The 13,769-nt window shown below is 45.6% G+C and overlaps 1 protein-coding gene across 1 annotated transcript; it reads right to left on the reverse strand.

Moving 5' to 3' along the window:
- Positions 1-863: 863 nt before the first annotated feature.
- Positions 864-6,763, reverse strand: g2e3 (G2/M-phase specific E3 ubiquitin protein ligase). The gene is made up of 15 exons (XM_062470308.1): positions 6,663-6,763; positions 6,176-6,276; positions 5,983-6,080; positions 5,753-5,854; positions 5,409-5,533; positions 5,157-5,319; positions 4,909-5,015; positions 4,568-4,684; positions 4,360-4,484; positions 3,737-3,842; positions 3,142-3,557; positions 2,785-2,966; positions 2,402-2,574; positions 1,983-2,194; positions 864-1,668 (listed from the first exon to the last, which is right to left on the reverse strand). Exons 2-15 carry the CDS (start codon positions 6,225-6,227, stop codon positions 1,421-1,423), a joined length of 2,226 nt encoding a protein of 741 aa, XP_062326292.1. The 5' UTR covers positions 6,228-6,276; positions 6,663-6,763; the 3' UTR covers positions 864-1,420.
- Between the last annotated feature and the right edge of the window lie 7,006 nt (positions 6,764-13,769).

Consider the following 13,769-nt stretch of genomic DNA (forward strand, 5'->3'; position numbering starts at 1 on the left):
AAGCAAATCAGTGACATGTTTTGATTTTTAAAAGACATTAAATACTTAATTGAAATTTAAACCACCGAATATGTTGGTTTTGAATTCACCTCAAATTGAAATGTGAATTTATTTCAATGAAGAAAAAATTCAGATCCAAAATGTCAAGGTTCAGAAATTCTAATAGAACAATATTCAGCAGTACAATTGAGATCCCAAAATTTCAATAAAAAAATTGAAGCTTCAGAAATTCTAATAGAACAATATTCAGGCCGCTCAAATACTGAAATTCATATCCCAAAAATTCGAGCTGAAAAAAATTCAGATTGCAACATCTGGGATACCAAGGTATTGCTTGCCTCAGACCAGACCCCTCTCCTCAGACCCCAGGCTGTGATTGTATGACTGATCTGCATGTGTGCATGCATGACTGCCTGCAGCTACACCTGGATGAGAGGGGCCTGAGGAGAAGTCTGCAGTTGGACCCTTCTCGGAGAAGGGATAGTTCGATTGCATTCAGGCTTGATTGCCTTACCCATCCTTGGTATACCGATGTCGCATTCTGAATTTTTTCAGCTCATATTTTTGGGATCTGAATTAAATTTAAATATTAAAGTATTCAAATTCAAAACGTCATGCCACTGATTTTATTCCATATAATACACTGATTTAATCCAGTGAGCAAAATTGAAAACGTGACATTTGAAAAGCTTCACAAAAGTTTTCTTGCAAAAACATGTGAACCCATGCATTAGTATGCAGGGGCACCATACCGGAGGTGAGGGAGTATGACCAGGGGGCCCAGAAACCCCAGCAGCACCCTTTTTAGTATGGGTGTCAACATGAAGGGTTGAAAACAAAATGCACTCATTATATAATGGGGAAAAATAATTAAATAAATCTCAAGACAGATTGAATTGTGTATTTATATGGAATATCCCATGTTCCATGTAGAATGTAATATAAAAACAGAAAACAATCAGATGCATAACCCCCTTGTTGAGTCAGCACCATACAGTTTAAAATCTACCAGGGCCAATACAAACATGATGGAAAACATTTAGTCTATATAAAAGCATAATTACAGCTATGATCGATAAAAAATCCTAATATAAAAAACCGTTATATCCAAGACAAAAACATCCACAAAGTTAAACAGACAGAAGTTTGCATACAGTTAATGACCCTCTACCTTAAGGTCAAGGACGGGAAGTACGGTAAACTCAAAGTACAAATTTGGTTCTAAATCCCTCAATTTCCAACCCCCCTTTTGAAGATCTGAACATAAATCAATAGGGTTTAGGGCTTGTGTGTGAACGTGGTATCAGTTCACACTGTCAAGCAATTGAAGATGTAGTCGTAGTGAAGATCAACCGATGACACATTCGTAGGAGGTCCAACTGATTCAACAGGTCGTTGAGTACAAAAGTCGATCTGTCCTTCACATTATCTGCATGATGGCGAGCTGGCAGATGGAATACTCCATGTGCTTCTTGAAGGTTTCGTATGTAGGCACCACGGGCAGATAGAGGCAGTTGGCACTGGGCGTGCTGGTGGGGAAGGCCCCTGCTGGCTCCAGGGGGTGGAGGAAGGCCATGCTGGGGGTGGGGTGGAACCCTGCGGCGGGTACCTCCTCTGCAGCGGTGGAGAACACCAGCACGTCCTCCAAAGAAGAAGCACAGCGGCCCTCTGGAGGAGAGAGGCGTGGCTGGGTTAGATATACAGTACACAGGAGGGGGTTCTCCAATCCTGGTTCTCGAGGGTCGCTGTCCTGCATGTTTTAGATGTTTCCCTGCTCCAGCACACCTGGTTTCCACAGATCTTGATAACAACCCATTCATTTGAAACAGGTGTGCTGGAGCAGGGAAACATCTAAAACATGCAGGACAGTGGCCCCTCGAGGACCAGGATTGGAGAACCCTGCAGTACAGGAATCCTTTTACAACTCAATGCAGAAGGTTGTTCTTTTGCGGTCTGGTTATAACTGAGGTTAACACACACACCTTCACACTCCAGGAGGAAGTGTCTCCAGAAGGTCACCACCACGGTCTCCTTCCTTGACAGGTTTTGGTCGTCAGAGAAGACGACAGTGAAGAGGCTGAAGACTGTGTCTGCATTTAGCTTCTCAGACGGACCACAGAACACCTTGAAGAAAACTTCCGGAAACATCTGGACCTGCTGAAACACACCCAGTGTCTTCAGGCCCTCACAAAACCTGAAGAGACACAGAAGACAAGCATTGTTGAGTGTATCTTGGTCCTTTTGATAAATATGCATCAGGAAAAGGTGTGATAAAGTGCACACTGTGTGTTAACCACAAATACTGTACTCGTAAAAGATACAGCAAAGCAGGTAACCCCAATATCGTCAGACTATCCATATCCTGAGCAAAGTCAGTTTCCATGTGGGATCAGAAAGGCACCTCTGGAAGGGCAGCTGCATCCTGGTGATAAGGTGGAAGCTCACAACATCCTCCAGTAGGGCCTGCTTATCTGCCAGGCTGCTGACCGCTCTCATGCAGCCTGCCACCTCAAGGTATTCTGCTGCTGCCTGCATGGCCTCCCTCAGCTCCTCAACCGTAGTGGACCCCTCGATCTAGGACGCAGAGGAGACACAGTACAACTCAATACAGCCCTATACGTACGAGGACAAAGTACAAGACAACATTTTTTTGAATGCTATAATGCCATTTTTGTTGTTATTGTATCAAACTTAGCACACATTTCCTGCTTATACCAGCCACGGAGCGCATGAAACAAACATCCCACTACGCAAGACAGCTGAAAGCAGTAGTTCAAGCCGTACCTGTCGGACTTTGCGTGCGAAGCGCGTGTCTCCCATGTCGTCCAGGCCGAGGGGTGAGTCTCGGGGGTAGTTGAACAGACACTGGTACAGCGCCCTGGAGAAGAAGCCGAGAGGAGGACCTCCATGGACCAGGCTGAGGGATAGCAGACAGCCCACATCGTAGTACAAGTCCTCACGCAGAGCTGAGGGCACACCAAAAAACAGCATAGTTTGAATGTCCATTCATTTCCACAGTGAAGGATTTCTGATGCCTGGATGAGGGGGGTAAGGAGATGGCCAGGTCATCATTGTCAATGAGAATTGGTTCTCAATTGACCCATCTGGTTAAATAAACATTAAATGTGTATAAATGTCTACCTTGTGAGTCAAGAGACAGATTTTTGACTCCCTCGGGCCCTTCGAACAGCGTCAACCTCTGGATGTGCCTGACGAGCAGACGCAGGAAGCATCGTGTGTCCCCTACGTCCGGCTTCCTGGGAGAGAGAGTCCTCTGGATGCCGGTGAAGCGAACACAGAGGGGCCTGTCTGGGCTGAACTGGCTGCTCTTCACCAGCTCCAGGGCAGCTCTCAGGACCTGATCCCTTGACACAACCACCTCTATGGGGACGGGGGCCAGACTCGGGCTGGGGATGGATCTCCTGATAGGTCTGGGGCTGGTCCTGTGGATGGACCTGGTACTGGGGCTGGTACTGGGGCTGGAGGGGGGCTGCTGGAGCAGCTGGCTGGCCAGGGCTTGAAGCATTTCTGCTGGGGTGCTTCCTGACAACGATGGCCTGTGAAGGATAAAGTGGATAGAGGGTTGACCCTTCTCACAAAAACAACAAACCAGTTCCTTACCCTAAAAAAAGGCATCATCTACCAAAAAGATCAAACATTTACCAAACTAAATTACACTTATGGTACTGACTTGCATATCTCCGTTAGCTATTGGCGAACAAACATGTGGACGTACCTTTTGCAGACAAGAGCTGGATGGAGGGAGGGGGTGTGTCGTTTGGAACCCCTCCTCTGTTCTCCAGACTCCTGGGCATCTAGGCGCCTGGGGCTGGGGAGAGACGCTGGGGAAGACATTTACATTTAGTCGTTTAGCAGACGCTCTTATCCAGAGCGACTTACAGTAAGTACAGGGACATTCCCCCGAGGCAAGTAGGGTGAAGTGCCTTGCCCAGGGACACAACGTCATTTTTGGCACAACCAGGAATCGAACTGGCAACCTTCTGAGTAATAGCCCGATTCCCTAACCGCTCAGCCATCTGACTCTCCAAGTACTAAGGGTAAGACAACACACGCCAACTCCAACATGAAGGAACTCTTCATATGGGGACTGGGAGAGACACAATGCATAGACTGAGAAATATATATTTAAATTTGTCATGCTTTATTAGACAGTCGAGTTGACAGTGTAGTGTAACAGGAAAGGCAGGGAGACAGAGAGGGGAAAACATGCAGCAAAGGGCCCAGGCTGGATTCGAACTCGGCCCGTTGTGGTATGACCTCATGTACTTAACCGGTGAGCTACCGGGGCACCCTGTGAAGAAATATTTGACCGAAAAACGTGGAAGTCTTTCAGGCTACCTGTGCCGTCCACGGTCACCAAGCAGTCGTCACAGACCCAGGTGCTGCACTGGAGTTCCAGCGAGGAGCACTTCCGGTGTGTTCCTCTGGAGCCACACAGCTTACAGCGCAGTAGCTCAAACCAGCTGGGGAAACACAGCACCATGATGAGCACCAACCATCACCAAGCACACAACTGGATCACACACACACACACACAAACACTTACCCTTTCTTGGAAGAAGAGGACCTTCCGCTGTCGCAGATGCATTTGACAGCGTCACAGTGCTGATATAGCTGCAACAACTCTCCATAGGCATTCTCCTCCAACTCCCAAGATGCATCTCTGTGGTGGCAGGCAATTATATTATCATCCCCACACAGAGATAAATGTTTATCTATGAACATTGACCTGAAAACAGCAATGGATGAGCAACTGTAATGTAAATGTAAACGAGCACCTCTGATTCAGAATGTACGTGTTGCGTTTCTATATTGTCAGAGGAAACAAAGGTATGTGGGTGGTACAGTATCTATGTGTTGTATTTCTTTCCTGTCAGAGGAAAGTACCTTTCAGGTATGTAGATGCCCATGCGCAGCATCTCCTCCTGGAACTGTTCCTTGTTGTTGCACAGTGTACATCTGAAGAAGAACATGCCTGCACTGTGTGCCTGGTGCTGAAATACAGAAACAACAAATGATAAAATCAACCAACCGATTCACTAACCAATCCAATTCATTCAATCTACCTGACCAAGAAACCAACCAGTGCTTGTTCTCAATCAGATAAATGGCAAGGCACCATCGCTCCTCCCCACCTGGACACAATCTCTGTGGAACCAGCTGTTGAGGCAGGAGGGACACTTGAGGACAGAGAAGGACAGGTCTGGCTCCAGGTGCCCCAGACACACGGAGCAGGACTGTGGCAGGCTTGCGTCACATGATGCAGACTGTTTGGGGCTGTGCTCCATACAGTAGGACCTGGGGAACCAACACACATTGCCTTCATCTGGGGGGGGGGGCTTATAAACATGCAAAGGTGCTGAAATGATTGTTGTCTGACGGCTTACGGGAATTCTCCTGTGAACTGGAAGTTGAACTGCTGTTGTTTCCCACAGGGGAAATGGACAGTCTTCCTGCAGCTTCTGATGTAGCAGCCAATGGAAGCACCCTTCTTCTTACAACTATTACATGTCTGCAACACAGGTAAACAGACAGCAAGTCAGTCAGTCACCTCTAGAATAAGACTGGCTGGTGCCCACATGACTTGGATGCAACACAAACGCAATGCAGAATTCAGGGCACCCACTAGACTTGTACGCAGTCCCTCACAGGCAAGACAAAAGTCACTGTGCCTTGTAGCCAGGCTCTAGCTTGATGGGGCCAGACAATCACCAGTGAAGATGACACTCACCAGCCTAGAGGATCTGCGGACCTCCCGCTTGATATCGTCCAGCAAGAAGCCACAGATGCCTTCGTTCTCCTCCCCTCGCTGGTAAATACCACTGGCCATCAGCTGGAAGATGATGGGGAATAAAGGCACAAATGCTTCATATTGACATCCTTGGCCTCGAGGATACATTCATTCGTTTAGTTTTGAAAAGAAAACATAAATCTCCCTTGCTCTCTCTCTTACACACTCACCAGGCAGAAGTAGTGCACAGTAATTTTGTCTTTTTTACTCGTTATCTTTTCCCCATACTTGTCCGGACTGTCCTCGTCGAGTTTACAAAGAGCACAACCTACATACGGCAAGACAACGCAGCAGAACGTTTGATTATATCATACATGTGGGTCATTGACTTGCTTGTTAACTTACTGCTAATTGTGAACTCACGCTCTTCAGTACTGTTCGCCACAGGATCCCGATTCTTCGTCTTCGTCTTCATGTTCTTTACTGGTGAGGCTGCTACTACTAGCTTCGAGCTGTGTGGCAGGCTACACGAAAACAACGTGATTAGCTGGCGAGCTAACTGAGCTAATAAACAACATGCAGACCAAAGCCACATTGTAGCTAATGTCAGCAAAAGCTATTGATCGTCTCTGTGTGACATATTAGAATACACGTATGGCAAGCTTGTTGCTAGCTAATTAATAACAACAACACTGTTAGTTAATAGATAGCGCTGGGCTGTGCCGTGGCTAATTAGGCAGCTAAGCTAACCTAATAACAAAAACAATGTCAGTCGTTTGCTGGTTAATATGCCAGAGTAGCAAGCAGAACTTTCTAAAGTCTGAACTGTGAATATGATCGCATGCAAAAATGAATATATACTGTGAAAATCATGTATATTTGAACGTTTCAGCGATATTTCTGTACTCACAACAGGTACTGAGCCCACCACTGAGGTTAGCTGAAATTTTAAATTTCCCTCTTCTTCTTCTTCTGACGTTATGGCCGAGTTCAACCAACAGTTAAGAGGTGCATCCACGCCACCTACTGTTCGGGAGTGTAATGCCGGTGGCATACACCATCTCAAAAAACAACAACTAGACATAGAAACCTTTCACTTCCAAACCTATTGTTTAAAATAATATCAAACATCTAAACATTTAGAGAAATACAAGGGGTGGTATTTCATGGGGTGGTAGACTACATTGAAAGAAACTTGTGACTAAATCCATTGATTCACTATGCGATCATCATTAGAAAGGGTGGTGGTGGTGGTGGTGGTGGGGGGGGGGGTATATATAAAAATACATCCTTCCACAATGCAATACCCGAGATTAACCTATTAATTATTTTTACCCGAGATTAACCTATTAATTATTTTTAGTCCGTAGATGTAAAGGAATCAAAACTTATTCTAAGTGATCTGTCAGGCTAGTTGTAGTAGGCCACCTACTTGATTTTTCTCATGCAACTTTCGTTTTATAGACATGCGCTAATGGTCTTGTGGGACGGGTATGTAACAGACGTAGCCACGCTCCATCATATAAAAGATATAGTTCGCCACTCGCTGGGTTCGAACGCTGGACCTCTGACTTGCCAAGCGCGACCACTACCAACGACGCCAAAGAAAAGCTAATGTTTCGTTGACGCGGGTTGCCTTATACATACCTGAGGAGAGAGTTTGACGGTTTTCACACCGTTACCTTTGCGTAACCCGCCATCCACACTTACAACTGGAGTCCCAAACCAGTATGATATTTTCCACTGCCAGGCAATTTCATTTTCGGACCTTGCCATTTGTCTATGCAGCGCCATCTAGCGATCATTACCCGTCAGTACATCCCAAGACTGGTCATGAGGGTCATGTGACCGGTTATCCGCGCTATGTGTACGGAAAACCGCCTTGTGCTTCTTGTGTTATCCACTCCAATCCTTCGGATATTGAATAGCATCGATTGTTCTACAGGACTTGCGATCGTCATTGATACCCCTCTCGTGGTTATTGCTTTAATAATCTTTCAGTCCCACCACTGTATAATACTAGCTCAACAGCGCAAATACAGGGGAAACTAAGCTGACTAAGTATCAGCTAACTGGTTGGTAGCTAGGCTAGTAGTACTGTAGCTGGCTAGTACCTGTACATAGGGTGCTTTGGAGAACTGCATATCAGCTACAGAAGATCAGATCCTAGCAGGAATAATTAACCCTTTTGCTTACCTGGACTCAAATCGCTCAGACGGGTTTGTCCTCCCTACCTGAAGAAGAGGCTGTGCTCCGTTTTGCGCCTAGCTTCAGACCTGACCCCCGGACCGGGTGAGTAACTAGCTGAGCTAGCCCAATTAATGATGTGTGGGATTGCTAACCAGTACAAAGAGGGATATCAGCAGGGCTGCCAACTCTCATGCATTGGCCGTGAGACACACGCATTTCAGCCAGTTCACTTTGTATTTCTCACGCTGAGAAGGCAACGCCTACCAAGTCGTCCTGATAACGTTGTAAACGGGGGGCGCACAAGTGTACGCAGCACAATTTTAGTTGGCCCCACCAAATCTCACCCCAAGGTTTTTTGAAAAGTTCAGAAAATGTCATCAAATGGCCAGTAGATGGTGTAGCCTAACAAGATATTCCAGTGGCATGGATTTCATCATAAATGTCATTCTTCATTTAAACACAAATGCCCATTTTGACAGAAGTATTGCAGTCAACCACATGGATGTGCCTTGGCGCAGGTTTAGGGTGTCTTGCTCAAGAGCACTAAGACAGAAAATGACAGTCTAAATTTGAAAGGTTTTGAGACCAACCTTCAATTGCCAGTACAGTGAACCATTCATGTAACCTTGCCTGGGATTTGAACCAAACACCCGTCAGATTCTCTCTAATCTCCTTTTTTTCACTGATAGATGGTTGTTTGGGGAGAGAGTTGGTTCTACAGTGATAAACTAAAGCCAAAACAACACAAATGCTACAAAACAAAGGTTTCCGTATAACAGCCATTGTCGAGTCTTTAAATCAACTCCAGTATGTTTCCTTGGTTAGCAACAAGATCACCCCACAATGCTCAACTTTCTAAAGTGTTTAGTGTTTGTCTACACGTCAGCAAGAACATGCAATTGTACCTTTCATTCTGACCTCATATTACATTCTGACCCCCTCCCCTCCCCCGCTCGCAAAAGTCTTCTCAGAGGATCCAAACAAGGCCTGTGATTTTCAGCAACGCACCCCCTCCTCCTTTTTGTCGACCACCATTCAGGACTGCCATTATACAAGCTAATTTAGCCAATTATACACAGGTGTGATGCTAATCTCCCTATCACACACTGAGCTCCTGGGTGTAAAAATAGCCTAATTACACATCTGTCCTTGTGGTAGCTTCCAGGGTCTGTTCTCTTGGCAGCGTCTGTTTGGCAAAAACACCTTTATGAAAGGATGATTCTTGTATAGGATAGAGGGAACAACACAATACTGCAGAAAGCAGGAGTTTATTGTGTTGCGGAATGTGCCAGTAGCCTCGTCCTTTGTTCAGTACGTTGAATGGATATTCAGCGATACAGAATGAGGTATACTGGCAACATTAATGACTTTCTGTATAGTTTTCTCACATAGGTGTTGACAAGGTTATAAAAAATATAGGTAAGATGTATTTTTGTGTTTATATCATGGCTGTGTATGTCAGCACAATGTACATTGTCACAACGTTTGTGACATTTCCATGGATGGCAAAAAATATGCCACCACATTCCACAACACACCAACTAGCATGCCTACATTTGTTCTCGTCCCTATCCATTTGCACATGCATTAAATACGATTCAATGACTTTGTTTTGTTGTTTTTAAAGTTGTAGTTTTGCAATTTTTATTATTCTCTGGTGATTGTTATTATTTGACTTGATATCATGTCGTTTTTTATGTTTAATATGTAATGACTTTGTGCTGCCCATCTTGGACTGGACATTATTGAAATATGTTTTATATCTCATTGAACCCATCCTGGTTATTTAAAGATTGAATACATACATACATAAATATAAAATAAAAAAAACCAACCTTATCAGCATCAAACTGTTTATTTCCATTCAAATCCAAAACATGAACTTGTGTGTCTGGGTATGGCTATGCATCAATAAGCTGTCTTCAGACAGTACTTTACACACACCCACAGTATCATCTACACACATGCTGTAGTGTAGGCAGACAGTAACCAGTAAGACACAGTATTGTACACCTTTTATGGCTGGAGAGGGAGGGGGTACACAAGAGACATCAAACCCTTCATTAAATTCTCCCACTTTTGATGAGTTAGAGTGATGTGACCAGCAGCCTGCTCTCAGACTCCAGATCCCTCCCGGGTGACTAAGACATGATTATCATCCAGCCTTGGAGCTGTGAACTGGGCCCCGAGATTGGAGTCAGAGGGGGACTCTCCACTGGATGGAGTCAAATTAAATGATTCGGTCCCTAGTTAGTTGCCGCTTTCAATATTCGGGTGGCTGTGGGGAATATAGGATTGACTCCGACCCTGGGAGGACTGGCTCCCGGCACACATTTGTAACAGCTTGTGATATCTCATCTCATGTGGCTGGAGGAAATTGCTGTCTACACAAGCCAAATAACTCTGTCTCCCTGACCCCAGAGTGGCTCAGTCTCATTATCAGCTTCAGCACTCGTCTCACTGGGGTCCCAGTGTCATCTCCCCATCCTCACCCTCTAACCCCCCCCCCATCCTCACCCCTTCTCATCCTCCTTCTCTCTACCTCTCTTGACTCACTCTCCTTATCCTTCTCCTCATCCCTCCACTCCCCCCCCCGTCCTCACTCTCTCTTTACCCCTCCTCCTCGGCATGAAAATTGCCTTGTCTGCAGAGTGATAGAATCTGCCTGCTAATCAGTCCAGAGTTTTCAGCAGAACCTGCAGGGCATTGACAGAGAGAAAGGGCGAGAGAGCTACACCTACACCTGCTTATTTTACCACTCTCTCCCTTTTTTCCTCTCTCATTTCTTTCTTTCCACTGAATACATTTAAATCACAAGAGCCAGCAGCACCATTTGACTCTCCTTTCCAAACTAACCTCCTGTTACCTTTGTTAGCGCAGCCTGCTGTCAGGTGTTCCTGTGTCTGTGTGTCTACTGAGATTACATACGACTGGAACAAGACTATAGGCTGCGACTGTAAACCCCATCAGCATTACTCCGTTCCTTAATATCCTGTCAAAATGTTAACTCCAAGCGAGGAGAGAAGTGTCTGAATTTCGTTCTGTAAAATCATTTGTTGTACATGTTTGCCTCCTGCATAATGGTTTCTGCCATGTTTTTCGTTGCACGTCATGTCATTTCTCATAGTACACTGTTTAATTTGATGGAATAGTGCTGCTGAGAAGGAGAAGAGGGGAGGTGTGGAGGGGAAAGGAGAGAAAAGGGATGGAAGATGAGAGCAGAGTAGGTGGGAGGGCAGGGTGCAGGGTTGTAACCTGAGGATGCTGCTGTCACTTTGGGGGGAGGCTCTGTGGGGTTGTGGCGGGGTGGGGGTGGGGGACAGAGGGGGGTGGGGTGGGGGGCGGCTGGATGGTGGTCGAGGTCTGTGGGACGATGAAAGGCTCAGACGTGGGGGGTTGTCAGTGTGTCCTCCTCTCCCCATGTTGGTAACTTCCAGAGAGTGTGATGGTGTGGGGGCTGAAGTGGTTGGAAGGAAAAAGGGCAGGGTGGGGGTTAGGAGGGTGGAGCCTCCCTCTTTGTCTTTGTGTGATGGGGTATCAATGACCACCGTGTTGGCCCACAAGAGAGAAACACCCACCGACAGCAAAAACAAACAGACACCACAAACGCTGGAGGTGCACACACCAGGACATGTTCAAGGACTGGGCCTGGGATTGTGACTAGAGGATTACAGCACTGCTCATACAGGTAACATATCTAACTTGTCCTACCTTTGCTTACCTCATAGTTTAGTCAACCATTCTCTCAATTTACATGGATAGGATTTAACTTCACTCGCCAATTATGATTCCACACAAATTATTATTCCGGACAAGATTGGCTACTCTCTCTTGTCAAACAGTTTTCTTCGTTCATTTATTGAGGGTTTAGGCTGGCTGAGGGGCAGTTATATGGGCGTATGTGAATCCCTCTGTGACATTGCTTGTAAAAAGGGCTATACAAATACATTCTAATCCCACTTAGTACTGCTAGTTTATGTACCCTTAGTATAGATAGTCCACATATTTAAATTTTAGGTCCCTATATGTTTATTGTATGCACCTTCCTGCCAAAGCAAATTCCTTGTCTGTGCAAACTTTCATGGCGAATAAATCCCATTCTGATTCTGATTTGATTAGATTTCTCTTCAGAGTGAAGCTACCGACCTGCTTTAACACTGACTAGTTCTTGCTCCCTGTCTAGCCGGCACTCTGAACAATGAAACACTTCTCAGCTGCTTGTGTTTGCAAGTCAGGTTCCTTGAGGAAGTTCTGTGATGAGTTTTACTGAATTGGATCATCCGTACAATAAATACAGCATCTGTGAGGTCAATGCCGTGTCAGTCAATGAGAAGTTAACACAGTTAGACGTTATTATCTGTGGATTAGTTTATTTTTAATAATCTCTTCAGCACGTCAGTCCAGACAGATGTTGGTTGTACAGGAGGAAAAACTGCCTTGCCTCCCAACCTTTCAACTTTAGGATGAAAAGCATCTAGTCTCCCTGCTCCTGCCTGGGGAAGAGGCTGGATGTTGACTTGTCAGTCTGCCCTTCTGACTTCTCCTTCTCGCAGATTAAGAGGAGGAGAGAACAACTTGTGTAATGCTCCTTAGAATTTTCCAGCACAGTGCTTCAGCGAAATCTAATTTGAGAGAAAATGGCAACCCAGCTGTTCTTTTGACAGAGCCGAACCAAAACATGGGTTCTTTCAGCGCAACACATGCTAGCCCATCCTCATCTGCACATCAATGGTCCTCCGGGAGCGCACAGGGTAGCAATTACTGCACACTACCGTTCTAGGGGTAATTTACTGGCCCCCTCTCTTCTGAGGCACTGTGAGGATCAGCCAGTGAGGGGGAATGATTGCAGAGGGTGTTTGTCAGTTTGTCGTCTCACAATGCGGCTGCTTTGTGTTGCTCCTGTCAGTCCTCTGACGGCAGATGAGCTCAGATTAAATATCCACATTTATTATGCAAACAAAAGTGGTTAATTGTCCACATATTTGCATGCAGAGGGTAAATGAATTATGCAAGATTGTTTCATAGCAACCGCTTCTGAGAGATGAGGGAGTGGAACTCTGAGATGTGATTGGTGGGTTTGGAGAATAACAGGATCAAACTGACAGGCAGACAGACAGACAGACAGACAGACAGACAGGCAGGCAGGCAGGCAGGCAGGCAGGCAGACCATACGACTGACCGATCGACCTCTTTGTCAAAAGACCAGCGCCATTGAAAAACATCTCTCGCATTGCATCTAAAAACGAACACTAATATCACCTGAACAATACACTAATGTGCTTTGGTTGTGTCAATAACTCCCCTGCAGACACAGTCACCACCACTAATCCATCTGGAGTTCTCCTTTCTCCTGTCATCAACTGAGTAAACAGCTCAATCTGAGGAACACAGATAATAGGAGGCCCAGGCTGAATTCTCACATGTGGCACTACAGGTAGAGCATTAATAACATCAGAGTTCCATCCTAATGCTACATCTCTGCCTGGCCCTAATTGGCTCAGTTAGTCAATTAGCCCTGTGTGTTCTCACCTGCTGCTTCCCCTAAGACAAAGGAGCCAACAGGTTTCTTAAGGACTGCAATTAATATGCAGAGACATAATTTGTCATTGTCAAAATGTTTAAGGTGTCAAGTAGTGCTGAAATATGATTAATTTAGTAGTGTGGATGATGAGGTTCTAGGCTGATGAGAGCACTCCCTGGAGAGTGACTGGAAACAGCCATTTACCATCATAGAGAGAGAGAGAGAATGAGAGAGAGAATGAGAGAGAGAATGAGAGAGCGATTGAGAGAGAGAGAGAAAATGAGAGAGAGACTGAGAGAGAGACTG

This window comes from Osmerus eperlanus, chromosome 9, assembly GCF_963692335.1.
Source record: "Osmerus eperlanus chromosome 9, fOsmEpe2.1, whole genome shotgun sequence".
Taxonomy (NCBI): Eukaryota; Metazoa; Chordata; class Actinopteri; order Osmeriformes; family Osmeridae; genus Osmerus; species Osmerus eperlanus.